The sequence below is a fragment of the Macrosteles quadrilineatus genome, unplaced genomic scaffold (assembly GCF_028750875.1).
Source record: "Macrosteles quadrilineatus isolate MER2022 unplaced genomic scaffold, UCM_ALF_1.0 Scaffold_2__2_contigs__length_208266976, whole genome shotgun sequence".
Classification (NCBI taxonomy): Eukaryota; Metazoa; Arthropoda; class Insecta; order Hemiptera; family Cicadellidae; genus Macrosteles; species Macrosteles quadrilineatus.
The window spans coordinates 204,269,713-204,294,125 of NW_026542595.1; the positions used below are offsets into that span (position 1 = coordinate 204,269,713).

General features: G+C 35.8%; 1 protein-coding gene across 1 annotated transcript; it reads left to right on the plus strand.

Annotated features, from left to right (window-relative positions):
- Positions 1-18,884: 18,884 nt before the first annotated feature.
- LOC128985304 (venom allergen 5 2-like) lies at positions 18,885-22,665 on the plus strand. Its single transcript, XM_054404695.1, has 2 exons — positions 18,885-19,902; positions 22,629-22,665. The coding sequence occupies exons 1-2, from the start codon at positions 18,905-18,907 to the stop codon at positions 22,663-22,665; spliced, it is 1,035 nt and encodes a 344-aa protein (XP_054260670.1). The 5' UTR covers positions 18,885-18,904.
- Positions 22,666-24,413: the final 1,748 nt, after the last annotated feature.

Below are 24,413 nucleotides of genomic sequence, written 5' to 3' on the forward strand. Positions count from 1 at the left end.
AGAGTTCTGCGCACAAATTCTGCGCAAGTTGTTAGTCCTGCATAAACAGAGAACCAAAGGACTTTCTGACATTGAGTAATTGAAATATTTGTATTGAACAAAGGATAAAGCGCGTAATTGGAGGGTATGGCTGGGTTTCCCAGTTCAATTACACTAGCGATACTACACTCAACGGCCTCGAGTTACTAAATACTATTGATAAGGAAAAATGATAAGATGGCCATTTGTAACCGGGAACCCCTCAGATAAGACTAAGGTGTTGGGGGGGGGCTTAGAGAGGTTTGTTATGCATTGTTGAAATTCTCAAGACTAAGTATAACAAGTTATCACTTAGCGCTCCAAGAGTTCATTTTACAAGTTTATTTCGCTTTTTGATTTTCAACATGCTTGCGAAACTGCAAACAATAGATGGTATAAAACAAACCATGATACGAATGGTGTTATGACGTTAACTTTGAATACGTCACAATCAAACCTGTGAAGCCTCTTTTCCTAGTGTCTGTGTGTTTGAGTGAGCTGAGTTTTAATTCTGTGGTCGCTGCTGAGTTCAACCAAATATTACTGACAATACTGACATATTAATTTAAGGATACATTTGACAACGTATGCTCTAGAATATCTCTTCGTTTACTGTACGAAATTCTCAAGACTATGTGTAACAAGTTATCACTTAGCGCTCCAAGAGTTCATTTTACAAATTTATTTCGCTTTTTTATTTTCAACATGCTTGCGAAACTGCAAACAATAGATGGTATAAACAAACCATGATACGAATGGTGTTATGACGTTAACTTTGAATACGTCACAATCAAACTTGTGAAGCCTCTTTTCCTAGTGTCGGTGTGTTTGAGTGAGCTGAGTTTTAATTCTGTGGTCGCTGCTGAGTTCAACCAAATATTACTGACAATACTGACATATTTATTTAAGGATACATTTGACAACGTATGCTCTAGAATATCTCTTCGTTTACTGTACCTGAGGTCGAGCAATACCTTATAAATACTATTTTAGAGAATTTCCCATATAGGGAATAAGCTATTACCGTAGTACTCATGGTAAGACCTGGACCCGGGACCGATTTTTTTTTTGTTTTTAGGTCCCTAGAGGCCAAAAACACCATCCGTTCAAATTCATATATATACAGTATATATATATTTATATATGTGTCCGTTAGCGCGATAACTCGAGCAAAAACGATCCGATTTTGATGCAATTTGGTACAAACGTGTAAACTTACGTTTATTCGAACGAGTTCGCGAACCAGCATGATCGGACCATGGGAACGGAGGTTTATGGGGGGTTTTATGGTGTAAAAATGGGGTTTTCCCACTTTTGACTCAAAAAACATAAAATTTTGCAATTTCTTTCCAAACTATTTTGTAAAGCTTAAAAAAACAAATAATTTAGTAGGCATATTGAAGCGTTATAATGCACCTAATGGTTACAGAGAAAATTTCAAAAAAATGTAAATTTAAAATTCCCATGTTATTCTTATGGAGAATAAGTAAACTGTTGTATTTTGCTTGTTTATTAACATTTTTTGCCCAAATTTGGAAAATGTTTTTATTTTTTACTAACTATTAACATTTTACGTAAAAAACACTTTTACCCTCCCTGTTGCAGCAAACCTAAGTATGTGTTAAACTGATTCTATTTAAATAGGGAATAAATGTGATATTTTTAAGGAGACATTTTAGTGTAAATCCAATAGGCAAATGGAAATTCGCTTAGTCTGCAGGTTTGCTGCGGCGGGGGTATTTTTCTATTAGTATGTCAGAGAACACAATTGATTTGTGTTCGTGATCCACTTATAGCGGATTTTGAAATATATGGTAACGATGTAAATGACAATATAATAATGCTTTTACTTTCTTTGGACTCAAAAATATAGGTGTAGCATGTATAAGTCATAAGTCATTTATTTGGCCAGATTTAGGTACATTAATGCATTGGCTAAGTCAATATACATTTAAAATACAGAGTGTCTAATAAACTATAAAATAACTACTAAACTAAACAATATTTACATGTAATCAATTCATGAACCAAGCATACCATAAGCCCATGACTACCCATCAGCAATAAAATCACGGACACTGTAGTAACACTTGGATACCAGTAATTTTCGAAGTGACTTTTTAAAAATAACAGGGTTTGACTCAATTTTTTAGATGGGTTGGCAATGCATTGAAAAACAGTTAAGTCAAAGAAGTGTACATTCAAATTAATTGGTTTATTTAGCCTATTTATTTCGACGGCAATCGCCATTTTACAAAATAACCCCCCCGCCCTTTGGTGTATTGTGCAATAGCCGTAAGAATTGCAACCCAAATTCTAGTGAAAAAGCGTAAGAGTTTATACAGGACCTGGAACTGTTGAGGCCGGTTGAGACATACGCAAGAACACAATATAGGTACTGTACTGTATTGTTGTTTTACTGTATTTTACTTCAGGTTGCCCCACTAAATCGGTCCAGTAGCTTAGTGATGGGATTAAGAGCATAAAACTAAGATTGTTTTTTATACTACATATTTCGTAAAGCAGGAAAATAACTATATAATTTCGCACAAATTTTTGTTTCAGACCCCCAAACATTACAAATTACCAACAAAAAATTCGTAAACAAACCATAACGATATAGTTAGTAGGGTGAATCACGAAGTCGACTTTTGGACTCGCGCGACGCTTTTGCGGAGGTAAAAATAATCAAAAAGTTAAGTCGGGAGCACGGGATTCCCCTGGGATCGAAATAACGGAGGGAATAGAGCGTCGCATACCGAAGTTATAAATACCAGGGCAACGCACTGCCTGGACCCACACTGGGGCTAGCGTCGTTCCTAGAAAACCCCGAGAGGGTGATTTTGCAAATTTCCCAGACCTTTTGGACTTGGGGATGACGGAAACGAGGAATTTCCTGTAGAGTTTCTGGGGTATGAGTGAATCATTGTGGGCTTTCAAGTTTCAACATTATTTCATGTGGAATACTGTAAGAGTAATTTTTCGATTGGAGATATTTTTAATTGCAGATTTTTAAACTTCTGAAAATGTGAGGATGTAGTTTTGGTTTGAGTCCAATATTGTGTAGTTTCCACTAAAAGGTTTCTTGTAAGTTGGCTGAAGTAGCGCAGTATTTGACCTTTAACTTTGACCATTTAGCACGGCTCCTCCTACTCAGTGTTCAAGCCAAGTGGGAGAAAATTGCATCTCTTGATTCATTACTGATGATAATTCTAGGTGTAGCTTAAAATGATGATTATAATTCTATTTTATGTGGAATACTGTAAGAGTAATTTTTCGATTGGAGATAACTTTGCAGGTTTTTAAACTTATGAAAATGTGAGGATGTAGTTTTGGTTTGAGTCCAATAGTTTCCACTAAAATGTTTCTTTAAAGTTGGCTGAAGTGGCACAGTATTTGACATTTAAGTTTGACCATTTAGCACGGCTCATCCTGCGCAGTCTTCAAGCCAAGGCTGGAGAAAATTGCATCTATTGATTCATTACTGATAATTCTAGGTGCAGCTTAAAATGATTATTATAAGTCTAGAAAGTAGTCTAGGTTGTCGTAGGGTCACAGTCATATGAGTTTCCATGTATGGTAAAAGTCCCAGTATGACGTAGAGACAATAACTATTTCACTCTTTATTATTTTATAAGACCATTACTGTACTGGAATATTAACTAATGTTCTTTCCATGTTTTTTTATGATTCTATAACACAGGTCGACCTTCCGAAATCCAGTGACTCCGGCTAAAACCCAGATTGCCTCATGATGTCTTACTATAGTTCGGCCGCTTAGAAAGCGACCTCCTCCAGCATTTGTTTAGCATAGCGCGCAGGTCGTTTTCTAAGCGGCCGAACTATATAACCCTTTTCCACTTGTGTTCCATTCTGCAGGATTCTGTATTCCATTGGTGTATACTGTACTTCTAACAGGGCCTTAGTGAGACCAACAACTGGGGGGGGGGGGGCATAGGTGGCCCCTACATAAGTGAATGTAAATATGCTATTTGTTGCTTATGTTACCTGGCCTCTAGTGGGGCCTTGCCTATATACTGTAGTAATGTAATGCTGATCGGTTAATGAATTGTTAAAAATTTTCCTTCGTGGCTAACAGCTGTAGAACAAACGATACAGTCTACTATCTCAATGTTAGAGAAGTGAAGAATCTGTGTATATAGTCAATGGTTAATAAAGTTTTTTTCTTAAAGTTTAATAGCGATGTTGAGTAAAACGGACAAACGACGTTAAATGCAATAGCTACATGTTTGGAGCATTCAAGAGCAAAAAATTGGGATCGCAAAGAGAAAAGTTATATAATTCGTTCATTTCTCAATGATGGAAACGTCCGTAAGGAGAAACCAAAATTATTTAGTTTTGTTATCAGTTAAGCCTTAGAATTGAGTCCTCATTTTCTCATCTAATTGTGTATTTTGTACCAATCATTGTTTGTTTATAATACCATTTCATAATTACACCATGGATGAAGTAGCGTTCCTAACTAAATTGTGAACATTTCGAGCAAAACAAGTATGACAGTGCAATAATACGTAATTGGACATAAAACACGCTCTAATAATACAACAAAAAGCGCTTCCAGTTTAATATTGCTACCGTATTTAATGAGTAGTCCACATAGCTAGAGCACAGACAATAGGTAAAATTCCGACGACCCTAGATAGTAACGTTACCCATAGTATGTGGCTAGAGTATATATTTGTTTTTACTATCGAATTATTAACAGACTAGAAATGGTCCTCTGAAATCTAAGAATAAACTTTAAAATCTAACTATCAACATTGACTTTATATGTCTATATAGTCAATCTTCTGAGATTACTCGGGTACGCTAACTATGATTCATCTACATAAACAGTGCATAACCAACATCTACTATATACCTCCAACCTTACTATCAAAATATATAACTCCTATGCTATCAGTCTATCAATACTTTTCAACAAGAAGAGGCCATTTAAACGTATTCCCAAGTTTTAAACTATAAGGTTAGGATGAAACGTCATTTTAAGGTTATGTCCGTTTAACGTGTAAGCTTTTTAGATCATACAATTAGGATAAGAAGTCTACTTGTAAAAGAAGTACTGTTCCCAACACTGCATTTATCTAGCTCCTACAACTAGTAGATGCTTCAAGACGTGCACTAAAGCGTATATGTAACAAGTTCCTGCAGGCGTCGACTGAGTCTTATCTCAGTCCTAAATAAGTAAAACTAGTTTTGACTAGGTTATAAAATAGTCGCAGTATCTCAAACAAGGGACAAGCGACAAGGAAACCAGATAAAAAATTCAGTATTTGAAATATTTGTCAAGTCACTCTTCTAATTTATAAGGAATGAAATATTTGGTTTAAAAAGAACAAATAGCATACTCTGTTCGCGGAGTTCACCTTAACTAAGCTATTTTCTATATTACAAGTAGTTACAGCTGTTTTATTTCACGTTTGTGTACCGTACCCAAAGTCAAAAGATGTAATTATTATTCTTTTAGAGAAGCCAAAACCTTAACCTTAACTATTTAATCTTGTGGTTAATATTTGAAAATTTAATTCAAATCATTGTACGGATGAACAGCAATGTTTTGTACTAATTTCCTATAAACTGTGCGTTTAATAATTCATAACTATTTATAGTTTAAATTTAACTCACCTATAATTTTATTACAAGACATCCAGGCCGACAACAATGAGAGAACAGAAGTAAAATTCGTTGAAAACCACAAAAATACAACGGAAAAAATGACAAATTAAAATATGACTTGACTTGCTGCGGGCGACCACTGTGTATAAGCGCGTGTTCTTTGTAACTGACATGATCACGGGACTGAATCAATTGGGAAAACCCTTGTGGTGTTAGAAAAAACGTTCATAAAATAGATCTAGTTGAACTGCAGAATTTCCAGACACCAACTGTTATCTTTAAAATGATAAGTTTGTTCTACAACTCATTTGAAGTAAACTTTCATAGTTAAAATATTCTTTACATTTTTACGAGGGTACTTACGTATTATACGACCACACCGATAAATCGACTTCCTAATAAGATGGTAATTAGTTTAAAGAAGAAAATCTTCCTAACCTAAAAAATTAACCTAACCTTTTTTTATAACATTTTATTTCATTTACAATCTGTTCAACAAAAAATAGAACAATAAGCAAATTTGATAAAATTTAAACACAGTAGTTAGTCTTTATCCAACAATAGAGCTAACACACAAACTTTGCATATTTGGTACAAAGTTTGAAGTCTAAAAACGACTACTTAAGTCCAAAACATGGCATCTTTTCAATCTGTATGTATAGTTGCTGTTGTCCAATAAATTTATAGCAAGGTAGTAAGGATGGTACTCTAATTTCTTTAAGTATTTGGCACTTAATTTTGAAATTTCTTCTTTGACTGTCGGGGTTCGACTGTCCCTGTGAATTACTTCGTTATTGACGAACCATGGTGCCTGGAGAATGTGTCTTAGAACTTTAGATTGGAATCTTTGGATGACGTTCAGATTGGATTCACTGGATGTCCCCCACAGTTGGATACCGTACGTCCACACTGGTTTTAGAATGATTTTATATAAAAGCAATTTATTTTCTGTTGTTAATTTAGAATTTTGATTTAATAGCCAAGAAAGATTTTTAAATTTTAAATTTAACGAAATTCTCTTGTTCCAGATGTGGCTTTTCCAAGTGAGTCTTCTATCAAGGGTCAAGCCCAAGTATTTAACCTCATTGCACTGTGGGATTTGAACGTTGTCACACATAGGTTTGGTTAGGTTATATTTATCAGGTGTAGTCGGTATAATACGTAACTACCTTTATGATATTTAGCTGTAAATATCATAAGTATTATTGTTTTTCCTGACTCAGCTGTACTAAAATATGATGGGACAATGACACTCTGAATGACTAGCAGTTTTGAAAAACACATGAATATTGATAAGACTAGATTGGTCGCACTTCTTTAGGAATTTACATCCTTTTTAGGTCTAATGATTATATTTAGATCAGGTAACGCTGTAAAGTACGTTGATGTCTTCTTTTCGTGTACGGGGAAATTTAAATGTGAAGCAATGCTAAAACCAGGAGAGGCTACTGTACTTACTAATCATAATTACTAAGCTTTTTCATTCTCAAACTTTTGGAAAATTTAAATTTGAAGCAATACTAAAACTATATGGATACATCACTGCAATAATCATAATGGTTTTCAATGATCAGCTAACCTTAGTCTTATCACAGAAAACATACTACTATAACCGAAATTATAGTAGTACGGTTATAGTAGTATGTTTTCTGTGGCCTTATGGAACTCGACAAGATGTGTCAACGTCTGGTAAAGCTACAGCGTTGTCTCTTTATTTCTATAGGCGATTTTACTGTCTTTCTTATTATTACGACCAAATAGAGTTATTAGCCTGTAACCTAATGTTAATCTTGTAGTTTAAACCCTAAATTAAACCCGCACTCCGCACTGTATAATCCAGCCTAAATCGAGAGAAGTATTTAGTCAACTTTAACGCACATATGTTACCAGTACAGGGCTTGAAATGACCAGCGAAAAAAACTCAAGATTTTACAAATCGTTAGGTTAAACAGCATTGATTATACATTGGGGAGATGTATAATCAATGGTTACAGTGTTCTTAAAATGTTAAGGTCGGTGGTTTGATCCAGAGTGAGATTGGGTCTGTGCCCAGATGTCACTTTATTTGGCGAAATGAGGCAATCAAACAAATGGTCGACGTTGTACGGTAACAAGAACTGGGTTTGGACCGTTTCCTCACCAAAAGCGTAATTCCAATGGCGAAAAGAGAGATTGATGAGCAATTAAGGATGAGTTTTCTTCTTACCAAAGTTATCAGTAAGTTGTGTTGACGTGTGTGGATTAGTTCCCCGAGAAGAGAATGTCATAAGGGGTTGATGTGTAAATAAATAAACTTGATCATAAATGGGTAACCCAGTTTATATTTGATTCGAAAATATTACAAAAAATAAATAGCCTATGTTCAAACAAAGATAATTTTGTGTTTTAATTCTCTGACCCGTTAGTTTATTAAATATATTTGTGCGATAAGGGGACAGTTAGACTAATAATAAATAATTATCTTGGCTTAGTAATTGGATTGTCCGAATTAACGATAACGTATAGTTCATTGGCCCAGGGCACTCCCTAAGTTCTTGAATCACGAATCAAATCACACAGTTGAGCAATAAACTTTCCAACGACTTAGAATCAGTCGTTTGCAATGTTATTTGACTCTTTAGATCATCCAAATTACTTGACAGACTGTTGGTTTATTTCTTTACGACTTATATTTTTTGTTACTGACATCTTCTGGTATTTAAGGTACATGTTTCTGTAAAATGGTTCAACTAGGTTCTTCATTCTTACAAAACTGGATACAACCGTGGATTTAAAAAATAATGCCCCCACCGCAGCAAACCTGCAGACTAAGCAAATTTATATTTTCCTGATGATATTTAAAAAAAAAATACATTTCAATAACATTACGTTCAACGAGTACCTAGGTTTGCTGCCACAGTGAGGGAAATAAAGTATATTTCTAGAAAATATTAATAGCTTAGTATAACATGAATGCATCTGCGAAGTTTGATCAAATTATAACTTATCCATATGCAAGTAAAGTACAATAATTTACTTATTATAAGAATAACATGGGAATTTTATATTATGCTACTTAATATAAATCATTGACTACAGAGCCATAGCGGTTAAAATAGTCAGTGATAAAACTTAAATAAGCAGTATCACAGAAAACATACTACTATAACAAATCTTGGGTTGTCAATCTGGGTTATAGTAGTATTTTTCTGTGCCAGAATGCCGTATCACATCATACTCATAGTATCATATCACACTTTTCTTTGTAATTTAAATAGTTTTCCTCTGGGGCGATTCCTTTTACTTACTTTTACTTACAGACGTTGAAATCTGTGAGAGTACAATCTCATTTCCATGAAACGCAACATTACTAACCAGAAAACTTTACTTTAACTTTAACTTTGTACCATCGAATAAGTACTTCACATTAATGCCATATCAACCCGAGGAAAAAAGTTATTGACAAGTTGTTGTTTCTAAACAAACTGGTTTTCCTCAATAAACATGGTCATCATCGGAGTCCGTATTTGCATGTAATGTAAATAAGTAATGAGTAAATAGTTCATTCTTAAATAAATTCCGCTTTAATCTAAATGACGACTTAAATATATACAATGGATGTTAAATCATAATGACCAAATAACGGAAAAGGCAGCAGATTAAATTTTCTAGGAACTTATATAAGGGTGATAATCAGTTATATAGTGTAGAGGCAAGTGATCGCTTCAACATGTCGGTGTTTTTAAATACATATTGAACATACTTTTATATTGTGAAAAGAAGAAAAACAAAAGTTCATCCACTCATCGTGACGTATCACGTGAAACCGTTTTAAACCATCGTCGAATAATAAAAACATCGTCACAATAACATAATGGCTAATTTAAATAGCAATTTGGCTATCTGTATAACGTCAGCTGACTGGTCATTTGTGAGTCACCTGTATTATTAAACAGCTGATCACAACAATCAGGTGATCAGCTGATCTAACTGTGACGTAGCACTCTCACCTACTCGCGGTTCTAGGAAACGCTACGTCTGCTCCTTGACCTTGCGTACTCGCGCTGATTCATGGAGTATGGTGTCTCTCTGTCTGGGTATGAATTATTGGACAACATACTGTACCTAATTTTATGGAAGCTCTAGCTTGTAATGCATTACTCTGTCACTTTTCCAGAATGACAGAGAGGATGATGTGCAGAAAGTATTACGGCATTACAAATTCAAGCGAGGGCGATTAATTTGATCTTGTAACCTAACCTACAATAGGAACTGACATTTCAAAAGATTAACATAGTTGTCCAATTCATGCTAAAGGATTAGCGAGAGAAAACAAAAACCTCCACACTTGAAGTGTCAGCGAAATATCAGTCAAAATTAACTTAACCATATCAGTATAGAATGGACCATGTTTTTAGTAGTAGAGAATGAAAATCCTTGATGGGTCTTAAAACGTCTAGTGATACATTTAGCTTATATCACAGATTTTATATATACATAATATTTATCTGTTCCATGGTCTATCAGATGTCAGATTTATCTAGACAAAAGTATAACAACATAATAGTCAATATGAGGTACTGTAATTTTCTGTTACATTAGATTGGTTTGGTGTTTGACCAGATATTAGGTACTGTACATATCCATAGCTTAGTAGCAAATAAATTAAACGATTCGAGATAGTTGAACAGTAACTTTGGCCTGTATATTATACATTACATGATACTACAACTTACGTAATCTGAACTAACTATCGTGCAATCAAATTAGTGGGAACGAGAGGTAAATAATAAAAGTAACCAATTTTCATTGTCCGAGACATTTATCACGGTTAAAGATTAAACAATCAAAATCATCTTCAATCCATCAAAGTATGTTTTGCACTCTACATTTCACTTTAGTTCAACCAATCATCTTTCAATATTAGCAAAATTTTAGCACGGAACTTGCTTTAAGAAGTTAGACTTAGCTCACCATCGTTCAAAACTTTGGGGAAAGTCAGAAAACCTAACAACATAATTGCCTGTTTAGGATCAGCTGGTTTATTGGGAACACTGACGGAAGTTTGCACATTCTTCCCAGCTGACTGAAGTTCTGGATGTAGATTACACATGGCACTTCTCCGAAAGAGAACGCGTGACGATTAAATACTAAAATATAGTTCGACACCACACGTCGATTCCCGGTAGTTTGCGGGATGGGACGTTCCCGTAATTCTCTACAGGAAGACTTGGTGGTCTATTTCAGCGCGGGGTTTATCCCGAATTGCATGTGCTTGGGGATTTTTAAATATGATGTTCTCAATAGTCCAGAATGAAATTAAGGTCACACCCACTCGTTCTGAACTTCATGAGGGGATTTACACCACGGAACTTCAAAACACTTGTTCATCCTCTATTTGTACTTTTTGTCCTAGTAAGCTAGGAAATAGTCCGGGATTGTTTTTCACATTACTTCAGACTTGACCTAGGAATTGCGGCATTATCACGTAGATCAAATCCATTTATGATTTGGCGGGATTTGAACCCAGTACCTCAGAGACCGAAGTCCCGCTTTCTACCGCTAGACCAGCTCACTCCCCACCCTCTATTTGTACTAATTGCAACCAAAGTAAACACATTTTATCCGTTATGGATTTACTTTATGCTATGTTCTTACCAATTTCGTAAATCCTAGGCAAGATTGTAACCGGGATTCATTGAAGATTAGGTTGTATTAGAGAACAAAGTTTTATAACTGTACTAAATATGAATAGACATGATAGTAATTAACACGTGAGTAATCCTGGGATTTACCCAACAATAAAAGAACAATTATTTAAGCCAATGCAATGCGGTCTATTGATCACTGGTTTTGCCAAGTTGATAGATAAGTGTGTAGGATTTAAATCATGAATTATAAGAGAGATTTAGATTATTACACGAAATCCTCGATATTATTGAATCACAAACTTCTCAATTCTCACTTTATAGACTTATAAAATCAATTGGTGTTGCATGCTGTTCCAATAACAGTATGGCAGTCCAGTATTTTTGTAGTTTGCTTTGCCACTCGTGTCATAACATACTCTAAAAACGTAAAGTAATGTTTAAGTTAAGTCATAACGTAATTTAGTTCGAAGCTAGTAAATCTCGAGTCACTGTTAACAACCTTAAACGGTAATAATTATTTAACTACTCGAAAGAACTTTAAAGTTCTAATAAGCACTTTGATAACTGATTTCGTCCAAGCAAAGCGCGGGATTTCCTCCAATTCACTACATGATGGTAATCAAATTTTCAATTGTAGGTCTGACAAACCACTGCAAGTCATGGTGAAAACCACATATTCTTTGGTAATGATATTGCAAATAATCGATTTCTTCTTACTCGGTGGTTGCGAAGCATGATATTACAAACATGATGATAACATTTCCCTTATAATATACAAATGGAAATTAATTTCTTTTTGTCATTGGACTACATTTTTGGGCAAGGGTATCCTTGAAATTACTCATTAGTAGCAGGGCAATTAGAATTATTGAATATAGGCCTATGTATAGAAGATCAGTTGATAACTTTGCAAACAATTTGAGCATTTTTAAAAAGCTACAAATTGAGTCTATTCACAAAGAGGTTTGGGCTATGTTGCGCAAAAACCACGTCTCCAACCTCATTCGCGCTATAACATAGATATTAGAGGATAATCAGTACTGTAGACACATAAACATTACATCTTATGTCCCAAAAATTAAACCATCTATTAGAACTATGATTGCCTAATTTTCAACAATAAATTACTCAGTTTACTCGCAATATATAATTTGAGCTTAAGAAAATATGCAGAACCTTCCATCCTTGATGTATGTGACCTCGAAATAAGGAACATTAGTGCATTTTCTAGCTATTAAGTTTAAACCGCTGCTATTATTTTCAAGGAGTCTACAAAATGATTCTCAACCCGCTGTCCCAATGCAGATCATCAACACAATAAAATATTCTATATTTTAAACTACAGACTAAGAACATAGCAATATATCATTTTCGATAGGGGATTGGAGAAGATATCTCTCCTGTTGGACTGGACAAGCTACATACATTTTCGTATTTTTTATATATATTTTTTTTAAGAACATAGTTGGGCTAGTCTGAAAGTGTTATGAGGCAAAAATATAATTGCTCCCTTAGATTTTGTTACCACATTATTTTATGTGATTTAAAAGTCGCTACAGCCGTATCAACAGTGTTTGAGTAGTAGACCTTTAGGTTCTGTAGATTCTGTATAAATTCAACCTAAATCAGTAATTTGCACCAGCTCAGTTGTATGAGACTCGGCAAAGCATATTTTTACTCTAAGTACATAGACATTCCATCCCCCTCTTAATTTTGTAGCCAGATTTTTTTTCATCCAAATCGTCGTAGTTGATGTGAGCAACCTACAGATTGCGCTGATCTAAATAACTAAATTCTGTCGAATACACAATCTTTTTTAGCAAGTCAAACTTAGGTAATGACTTATGATGAGTTATAGCAACTGTTATGGCCCATCAACATGGCCAGCAAACAAAAATAAGGTATACAATATAAAGTTAGACACTAACGCATTCTGTAACTGGCTCACACAACTGCGTTCTTTTTTAATAAAAAAAATAGCTACAGCTGGTCCATATAGATGGGAAGTCTGATAGCTTTAACATGAAAATGGAATGTCTAGTTTTATCCATAGTCACACCTAACCTAACTCCATAACCGCTGACCAAATACGTTCAAAAATATTGCAAAATACAGTAGGCTACACTAAAAACCATTACTTCTGGACCCTACAAAAGCTAATCCTACCTGGACGCAGGAGGGACGGCATATTGCGACTGACTGATGGAATTCCCGTTTCACGGCCACGGCCTCCAACAACCACAACCAGGTCCAGGGGAAATCCAGGAGTCATTACCCGAGCGGCGGTCAACCGATGGGAACCGACCATCTCGTGCGGATTACAGGCCGATAGCACTTCTGCCGCTGTTTGGAAAAAATCTGCAAAACGCTTAACTCGCAGGCGAAGACGCTGCAGTTGTTTACAACTGTGGGGTGTGTCTAATCTGAACTTACGTCACTCGCCCAAAATACATCCCTAATCCGTCCTCAAATGTTATCGGCTTTAGTGGCTTTAAGCACTGATTCAAATATAGAGTTTAAAATTAGTCTGGTGACGAAATATATATTTATGGTTGTAAACTAGGCTGGAAATGTTTATAGTGAACTATGCACGATTCCATACATGAAAAGTTAACATTAACCTTTTGAATGAAGAATTGTTCATTTTTATCATAGTAATTTGGTTTAACAGTTTGATCGTAAACTTGCACAAGGTCTTTTCCAAACATAAATTATGGTTTAAAATTCACCTGGTCAATGACGAAATGTTAATGTATTGATAGTCAACTAAGAGTTGAACAGTTTGATAACTGGTTTTGTAATTATTATAGAATTTAAGGGACAGGACTCTATATAAAATCTTGTACAGAAATAACTAAAACCACAGATTAAAGCAGTAGACGTATGTCTACCCCTTTAATCTATTCTAAAACTTGAATGCAAACAGTGTTCACTTATTGTGATGTTCCATCAAAATATGATAGAAATTTATTTTGAAAACACTGGAAGAAAATACTCTAAAAGACGATTTAGGTACTATTAAGCTCTGATTAGTGGTTTTTGGAAAATTGAAAAAGTATACTTTTAGTTTCTGCAGGTAGAAGAAGGTATTTAACATATTAAATGTGTAAACTCTAATCCAATTTACATAAAGAAATTAATAGTTATTTCCTTTTACTATTGTCACACCACGGTCACAATAAACTCAAAGTTCGATGAGTGTGATTAATTTGGGAACATATCCTTAATTGAAAATATTCAGAAAATTACAAAAAATGTATACAAATGGTTTCTGGAACTTGGGACAATTTGGCATGTATAATTGCGTAGACAAACATATTAAGTGACATCAAACCTAATACCGGTAATCATTAACAAGTCACAATTGTAAAATATAATTTGTAACACTAATTCAAAGAGACAAAATCTTCACCCTTCTAGAACACAATGGAATATTAACTTCATTAGCTCTGGGAGTTCCTAAGTAGAGGAAGTCCAATTTAGGCAAAAGCTAATAACTTATCATATGTCAATTTTCGACAGAGTTCGGTCGTTATGGGTGACCTAATCTAATGCGCAGCCTCTTTCGGAAGAGAAGACGAAGAAGTAGTGTTTATGACACGAGAACAGTTCAGCGACCGCAGCTGATCTTAACACAGCATCTCGCGCCACTCCGGTCCAATTAGACCCACTCCGGACCAATTAACATGATACGTGCCACCATTCAGGCATTGTTTACGGACTGGGCTTGTCCTATCGTACTTTTGAAAGAGTTTTGTGGCAGCGGCACATAACTTATCTAAATCCAATATTATTTCTTGAACTTGATGACGTTCAGAACAATCTTAACTGATAACAAATTGAAGTACTCGTTTGTGTATATTTTTAAAACTATTTACTTACTGATTATTCATTTCTTTACTCTACAACTAGTGACTTACCTGTCAAGTCAGCGTCGTTTGAAGTAGGAAAGGAAAGTGAGTAATGAGGCCCCTTTATCAGCACACAAGCGACTTATCAGAGCCTTCTGGAGTGATAAGAAACCGGACTTTCAGAAGGTAATACAGTCATACGCAACAAACTAACAAACTGTAATTTCCTTGAGTTGTTAACCCATATTCGTTATTGCAATTCGTCTTGACTAAGATTCCTTCCCCTTCTGGAGTGATGAGAAAACGGACTTTCAGAAGGTAATACAGTCATACGCAACAAACTAACAAACTGTAATTTCCTTGAGTTGTTAACCCATATTCGTTATTGCAATTCGTCTTGACTAAGATTCCTTCCCCTACAATAGTTACAATATAAAACAACAAATTAGGACTGTAGTCCTAATTACAATAATACAACGAACCATTAAAATAATTAATTTATTATTGGCAACAAAAAGTATGATCGCACAAGCCATTTCATAAAATGACTCAATCCATATTGAATGTACAGTTTTATGGTGGAATGGATTGTAATTTATTTCTAAAACCTTCAAATAGCAATCTCAGCTCACGATTGTTTACGTCACTTCCAGTGTTTGTTCATGGGATTTGTTCAAGGTCGGAATAACATATCCGATCCATAATAAGTTATCCGACCCAGGTACAAAGTTTTAACGGTACAGAAGTTAACAGTATGTAACAGAGCGTATGTAACAGTATGTAACAGTATGCAACAGTATGTAACAGAACGAACCTTTCTAGGAAGTAGTGGACTTTATTCGATCGTTTTTACACTGGGATAGATCTATGTAATTATTGGAAGTTTAAACGGAACAGACAAAATGGTATTGGCAAATGATTTTTTTTATAGTCTTGTGGTATGGCTGTCGTAAAAACTCGTACAACCGACCATTCTTCAACATATCTTTACGTAAAGCTGGTGCCCCCCCTACCATAGCTGTTTGTGGTCAAAAGTATATGGAACTACGGGAGATGATATAAGTGACGTCATAGACTGCAGGGGCGTCGCACGAAAAAAATATTGGGGCGGGAGATACTTAGAATTTCTTAGCTATTTTACGCAGATTTCATAAGTCATTTATTTAGCCAAATTAACCAAATACAATCAGCGTTAGCCATGTCAAAGTATATTCCCAACTATATTACTCTAATTTTTCAACTGTAGTACTCAGATTTTCCAACTAATTAATATTAAGTTTTAACAGTAAAAAGGATATTTTACCTTTAAATCCTCTTTATAGCTGACATACACAAATAACAAGAAATGAAGGCTTCTCAAATTATTGGTTTGACTGTCAATCTTCATTAATGATTGTGCCTCAACAAATGGTCACACTGTGTAGGTCTACTGATCAAATATACATTAAGTTTTCAGCCTGTTAAAATCAATTAATAATAAAAACTCAGTGGATACGGTTCTCCACACGCAGCTCAGAAAGATATTTCCCTTAAAAGCCTTGTATTCCTGTGTACTACAAATACGTTAATTTACGTACCATTTTACTCAAAAATGAAATTTCTAAAAAGTTTAACTTTAATTATTAGTTTATAAGGGTAAAAGTCTGCTCAGTTTGGAATTAACTTTTAAGTTGACAGTTTAACAACAGTTTCAAACTTCCCAAAATACAATATACACAAAGTATTTTCGTTCTTGATAAATTACTCCAGCGGCTGTATTAACTAAGCTTAGCCAGTCAGCTGTGATTATGACCGAGGCTTTATTTACAGCTGATTTTAATCTTTGGACAAGGTCATTGTTTCACCTCGTCGATCTCCATTGCAATGATAACTTACGGGTCTTTGGTTCAGGACCCATGTTATATCGTTTACTACAAATCTCAGGCAAAAAAATAGGGGAGAATGAGAGAACGACACCTATTGTAAATTTCTGGCAAACGATTAAGAAATTTCGGGGAATTGTATACTTTATAAGTTTCGTCCAATGAGCATTTTCTCCCCCCCCCATCGACAGATATTAGTATTAAACTGCTTAATGCTCATCTTAGAGGTTTCGTATGATTAGTATTTGATAATAATCATCCATGCCGAGAAATTATAGCTCTTTTGAATGTGTAAACTTGTAAAGAAGCACTGACGGAAACTACTCAATAAAAATAAATAAGTAAATAAGTATAAATAAAGTAAGTAAGTAGTTGTATAAATAGTAAGTTAGCAACTTATCTACTAACTCATTTTAGGTATATGTATTTGTCTCAGTGTGATTTCAGAGTAGCACAAACATGCTATATTTTGTAAACAAACTTATCACAGAACGAGGAGATGGATCCGTCTGAATTTAATATGTTTGTGTCACGCTTGAAGAGTTTTTGAGAACATTGATATTGCGTGTTTAATGATTAGGTTTGAAAAATAATCAGTGAGAGATCATTCATTGACCCTTTTCACTTAAATGGGCTTAAGTTAATCCATGGTTGAATGCTTTGCTCTAGATTGATTGAATTCATTGGGAGAAAAACACCACAAATTTATCGTAGGCTAATGGCTGGACGAACTGGACAACTTTTCTAACTCGAAGTGGCAGACTTAGAAATTTTCTTATAATCACCGAGCTTGTATTGGGAAAATTTTTCACACAAGTAAAAATGGTGGGATGATCACGAGCTCAGACGAAGAAGCATATTAGTTTCCTAACGTTGAAAATGAAAGTTTTTCCCCTTAACGTTCGAAAAAATTGTCAATATCAGCCTCTTTTAACTGTTTCATGTCCAAAGCGCGCTTGAGAATTAGTGAGGGAAGGGAATTATATCCATTCCGTGCCCATCATGTTATGGTTTTCATAAAAAATTGTCGTCAGTGTTTAAATGAAATTTTACAGCTAATCCATCGTTAATGTTTTAAGCTCTGTTATATTGGACGCTTATGTTTGTGGCATCAATAGCGTCTTGTACACAAAATACATGTAAAATCTTAATGTACAATCGATTTACTAAATAATGTTAGTGTAATTTAAGCAATATTCTGTCGTGCCAAACATTCTGGTTGCCGAATGGTGCACAGTTAGTGTAGTTTTTGTTATTTATATTGTGTGCTTGAAAACAGTGATCATTCAAAGTAGATATAAAATGTGGAGTCTATGAGTTTTTGAGCATAACTAATATACGTTATGTTACCTGATAAGATAAAAATTATGTATAAACACATATTAGGAGCTACTTACTCACGAATGCAACAACCTAGTAGTCCAAAATATTTCATCATCCATTCCTAAAATAAACTCTCAAAAAAGCACAAAAACTGAATCGAATTTAAAATAAATATTCCTAGTTCAAAAATAACGGCGATGTTCTAGATTCAAAGCACATTGAAACTCGAGTAAAGTTGCGACTGCGTTTGTTTACCAAATTGATAAAATTGATAAAGACTCTAGTCTAAGTTGACGTGTTGAACCTGACTGACGCGGAACTGTGTGTGTACGTGTCTTCCGTCGTGTACATTTGTACAAGTCGTGAAAATGTTGACGGTTAAGCTAAATAGCTTGGGGATCAGATGAAATGAGACGATGTGTTTGACTAGTGAATGTGTAAGTGTGGATAAAACTATAATAATGTTGTTAACATCGATTAAAACTAAAGGCGATAAAGTAATAGACCGGTAATCTATACTTTTAGAAAACGTTTAGTGTGGTCAGAAGACAAAGGTGATCAAAATGAGTCGTGTTCAGTGACAATGTTTTCAACAAGATTCCTCTTGGCGATGATCCTCTTCAGGCTCATCACTCCTAACCAAGCCTTGATCACCCTGGACTACTGCCTCCTGAGTTGTGGCGACGTCAACCACACCATGTGCGACTACCTCCCAGGGGGCGGCCCGGAGTGTGGGGAGTTCCAGGGGGGGTTGTCAGAGGAAGAGGAGAAACTCATCGTGGATCTGCACAACCGTCATCGGCAGAAGATAGCTTCTGGAGACCACGACCAGCCTCATGCCGCAGATATGCTGGAAGTGATTTGGGACCGAGAGGCAGCCATCATCGCACAAAGATGGGCCGACCAGTGTGACGTCCTGGGCCACGACAAGTGTAGACGAACTCTCCACGCAAAACACGTAGGACAGAACACTGCGTGGATGAAGGGCGTAGACTATCCGGGCAGACGTCGCAACAGAGCTGACGTCATCGAGTACTTCATCACCGGGTGGTTCAACGAGGTGGAGAACTACCCAGGGGACGTTGACGGGTTCAATCCTACAGATCAAGAACTTCCGAAGTTTGCCCACTACACCCAGCTGGTATGGGGGTCCACGGCGGAGTTGGGGTGTGGGTTTGTACAGTGGGTGACTGATATAGAGTACGAGTATAAACTTGTGTGTAATTATGTCCCCGGGGGCAATCTGAGGGGGGTGCGGGTTTACAGAAGGGGGGAACCATGCTCTGGATGTCCTTTGTTCACCAAGTGTAGCGAAACGTATCCTGGTTTGTGTGCGGCTCACGATTGGAGTAGAATTGGGGACGTTAAGACAGTAGATACCGAAGAGAAGCAAAAAGACATAATTGATCAAAGAGAAGAATGCGATAAAGAAGATAAAGACGAAGACGAAGAAATTGAAGAAGAAGAAGAGGCCATTGAAAGCCCCATAGAAGACACCATACACCCCATGGGTAGTGACGTTAGTGTTGGTGAGGAGGAAACTATAGAAAATGACTCCGGAGGCCATGGCCATGCTCTAAGGTCATTTTTAATCGTGACAATTTTTACCGTAATTTTAAACTGTTATTTATTGTAAATGGTGACTGTTAATTAAGGGAAACTCTGATTTAAGGTAATGTTCACCTATTATATTTCACTCAAATACATAGTAGTGAGATTAGTCGGTTTAGATAAATTGTAGAACCATGTTTAGATTTTTTAGTAAAAAGAATTGGAAAAATCTTCCAGTTGCGTTTTTTACTTGTTAATCATTAATCATTTCTCAAATCAAATTCATCTGGTGCAGAAGGTTGATTCAAAGCTATTGTCATTGATTTACAAGCTTGGAGACATTTACAAGCTTGGTGTTAACAATTTTGGTTAATCAATTTGCTATCTAGGTGATTTGCCAAGCGTCCTAGACATAATTTAGACTTTAAGAACGTACGCTAAGATTTAACATTACGCTTTCAATTTTGCTTTGGTACATCGATTACATCAATATTACATCAATTAATTGTCATCAGAGCACTTTGATGACGATTTAAGTAAAATATAGTGGGTCAATTTTCATACTGAAAAAACATTATCTTTAACCATAGATAAAAGGAGTATTTAACATGGGAATCGGGGAAACATGGGAAATTTTCATTCAAATTGAACTTGGTTAAATCTCACTCACAAAGTGTACTCACCTTTGTTAATTGATGTGACATTATCCATTATCATTTTGAGATGGGGACGCCACCTATGTGCGTATGTCAACCCAAAAAGTGGAGGATGATTTTAGAATGGAGTAAGATGCCTTCTGTAGTTTTGTTACTGACCAAGACCAGCATTTCCATTAAGTCAGGACCATTTACTGAGCCCAATGATCAAGGAAGGCTGGGGCCATCAAATAAATACATTTGACATAAAATGGTTAAGTTGATAGTGTGCTCTCCTTTCGATTTGTATCGTTAAAAGTTCTCGTATATGAAATCGTGCAATGATTAACATCAACTATGCCGGTTACACTTTATTCAACTACTATACCTTCATTGTTATGTTAACATTGGCTACAGCTTGACACAGAAATTGGATGTCTACATCAATATTCAATGCTACAACTCATAAAGTACCAATCATAAATACACGGAAGGAAGGTCCATATGATTTGTAGACCGCAGTGACGTTCATGACGCAATGGAAACCCCGAAATTTCACTTCCAGCTGACTCCTAGACCATTGTTGGTAAGTCAATGTCATAGAGGAAAGTAGGGAACGCCCAACCATACAACATACAGCTTTCTTTTGGAATTTCACTTGATGCACTCTCTGCTATCTGTTCTGCGGGGATTTCCAAAACATCGTCCGTTAGCGGGGAAATACCAAAAACTGAGATAGTGATACATTTACGTGCTATGTTTTATCACTGACTCGTGCAATGATATCTCTGTATTTGGTTTGGCCTTTTGTCAGCAAAGATGTATTATTTCACAGCTGGTGTTAAACGCGTTCAGCAAATTTATGCGGGGAATAATCCATAATCGGATTCATTGTGTTAAGACCTGGTGGAGAGCCGTTACAAACATACTGGTCCCTAAAATAGAAAAAAAACCTTGAATGTCTTAAACTAATATCTATGATTTTGATAATTAACAGACAAATCCATACCTGTATTTCATTTGAAAGCCCGATTCACCAGATGACGTAGGTAAAAAATACTTTTTAATATTTTAATAATTTCGTATTTTACATGTCTGCACGCTATTGGGTATTGAGATGCTATTACAGTACTGTAGTAACATATTATAAAATCCTCATGGAGAATAAATAAATTCCTATCGCTTGTGCTATGTCTCTCCTGTCATGTTGATATTTTTACAATTTACTGTTTTTCTAGTAGCAGCAAACGTTAGAACTCATTGGACAAATATTAATTTATACTGACCGTTGGTCCAAGTGTAAATTTTCTTTTGATGCAAATCAGTTAAAATAAACAGTCGATGGACCTAATGTATTTTCGTTCAGTCCGAAGGTTTGCTGCGACGAGGGTTAAACTATTTTTACTGAATAAGATGACAAAGATATGGTATTAAATCTGGTGACGCTTAAATTATTCTAATAGAAAGTTGATTTTAAAATTATTTAAGTTAATCTTAGGCTATATATTAAAAAAACTTTTGCAAAACGTATGACAGATACCCTGACCATACTACTGGACCGAATTACACGTGGGTTGTACCAAAAGAAAGGTTATCGGTCCTATATGTACAGGTTTTAATTGTATTTTGAAAATATTTATGTTAATTGGGTCAAAAATGGAAATTAACTTTTACTATGGAGATTTAACATGGGGCATGGGGTTAATTCTATATATTTAATAGACAAGCATGTTTATTGAAAACCTTTTTTTCAGCTCCTGTCCATGGCAGGGAAAATATACGCATAGTATTAGAAAGATATTTGCCTGTAGATGTGCAAAATCCCTTTGTAAATTAAAATAGACTTAAAAAACACAAAAGATAATTAACAACCAATTAACAACAAAATATGAACAGAAAATCAAAACAAATGGAAAAAATTACATTCACATGTTTTATTTACAGCGTGGGGTGAAAATAGAGAAGTTTGCACAATACATTTTTGGTAGAATTTTCAACCACGAGGCGAGCTCTAGTACAAATAAAAATATTTGAAATTCATGAATACACTTTGAGAAAGTGTTCCTGCAATGATAAGGCAGGCTTCATCCAAACCATATCTGACCGAATAATTGCCCACAGACGTTTGAAGGCAGTTAGATACAGCGTTACAGCATAGTTCAAGTTAATTACTGCAATACAGTAATCCTTTTAACAAAGATCGCGTCACTCATCCTACACTCAACTCCATTAATACTCGGCTTAAAATACCTACATTCGTATGGTTGCAATTTCAGAATAAAGTATTGAAGTATTAAGTACGGTATTAAATATGGTTTGATGTAAAATTCATCGTTGACAAGCTGCGTAAGCATAAAATAAACACCAATTGGTGTTTACAGATGTCGACTATTTTTTCTCTCTTAATTCAGGAGACATTTTTCGATTTGTGGTATACCGTAATACCAAAGGCGAAGCAAAAGTCTACAAATATAATTATAATCTTTTACAAATAGAATTTTACTCAAATAACAAGAAACAGATAGTTTACAACAATCACCCATGATATAAAACGAGTAGAATGAAACACCTGAAAATTATAATCTTTCAAAATTTTCTTGTGTGGTCCTCTTGCCTTCTCCTCACCTACCCCAATATCACAAATACCCCAATGTTCTCATCTCCGGTGGTATTTTCATGTCTGCTCCTATCATCATCTCCTCCCCTAGGACCCCAATATCACAAATACCCCAATGTTCTCATCTCCGGTGGTATTTTCATGTCTGCTCCTATCATCATCTCCTCCCCTAGGACCCCAATATCACAAATACCCCAATGTTCTCATCTCCGGTGGTATTTTCATGTCTGCTCCTATCATCATCTCCTCCCCTAGGACCCCAATATCACAAATACCCCAATGTTCTCATCTCCGGTGGTATTTTCATGTCTGCTCCTATCATCATCTCCTCCCCTAGGACCCCAATATCACAAATACCCCAATGTTCTCAACTCCGGTGGTATTTTCATGTCTCCTCCTATCATCATCTCCTCCCCTAGGACCCCAATATCACAAATACCCCAATGTTCTCATCTCCGGTGGTATTTTCATGTCTGCTCCTATCATCATCTCCTCCCCTAAGACCCCGATATCCCCCCCCCAAACTCATGATTATATGTTACATACATATAATTCCTCTACCCGCAACCCGACCCAACCAAAACCTAACCTCCCTTTCCGAAAACCACAATCCAACCGTAAAACTATCCTCAATAAACAAATACCACTCAACCCAACCACAACCGGCAGCGGGGGCAGAATAGCGCTTCGTTATTACACACTCTCGTTATTTACACGTCTCCGCTACTGCTGCTATCCTTTCCCTGGCTGAAGAGGACTATGTCCTAAAACAGCCTCAGTCCAGTAGGGTTTCAGCTCTCTGGATTGGAACATCACGAAGAACAAACGAATCTCAACTCCGGTGGTATTTTCTTGTCTGTTCCTCTCGCCACCTCCTCGCCTATGTGACGGGTAGTCACCAAAAATTATTTTCTAAATTTTGGGATTATATTTCAAAAGTAAAAGACCTGGTAAATGGATTTCTCAATGCATATACCAGTGTCAGAACATTGCCATTTAGTAGACAGAATTCTTGATGACACGTAGCTTGCTCAATCGACCGACCCACAAAAACCGTAGACTTAGCAATTGTACTTTGGAGAGACTGAGGTTGGAGTTGACCGAAAGGAAGACACTTGGCCTCAGTCTATTCACGGGGACACTTCGCCGGTCACCGGGTTTTTGGTAAGGCGATTACTTTATTAATATTTCAACTTTAAAAAGACCCCAATATCACAAGTACCCCAATGTTCTCAAGCCTGCTGCTACTTCCTTGGCTCGCTACCCCTTTGTTACACCGTCAATTGATG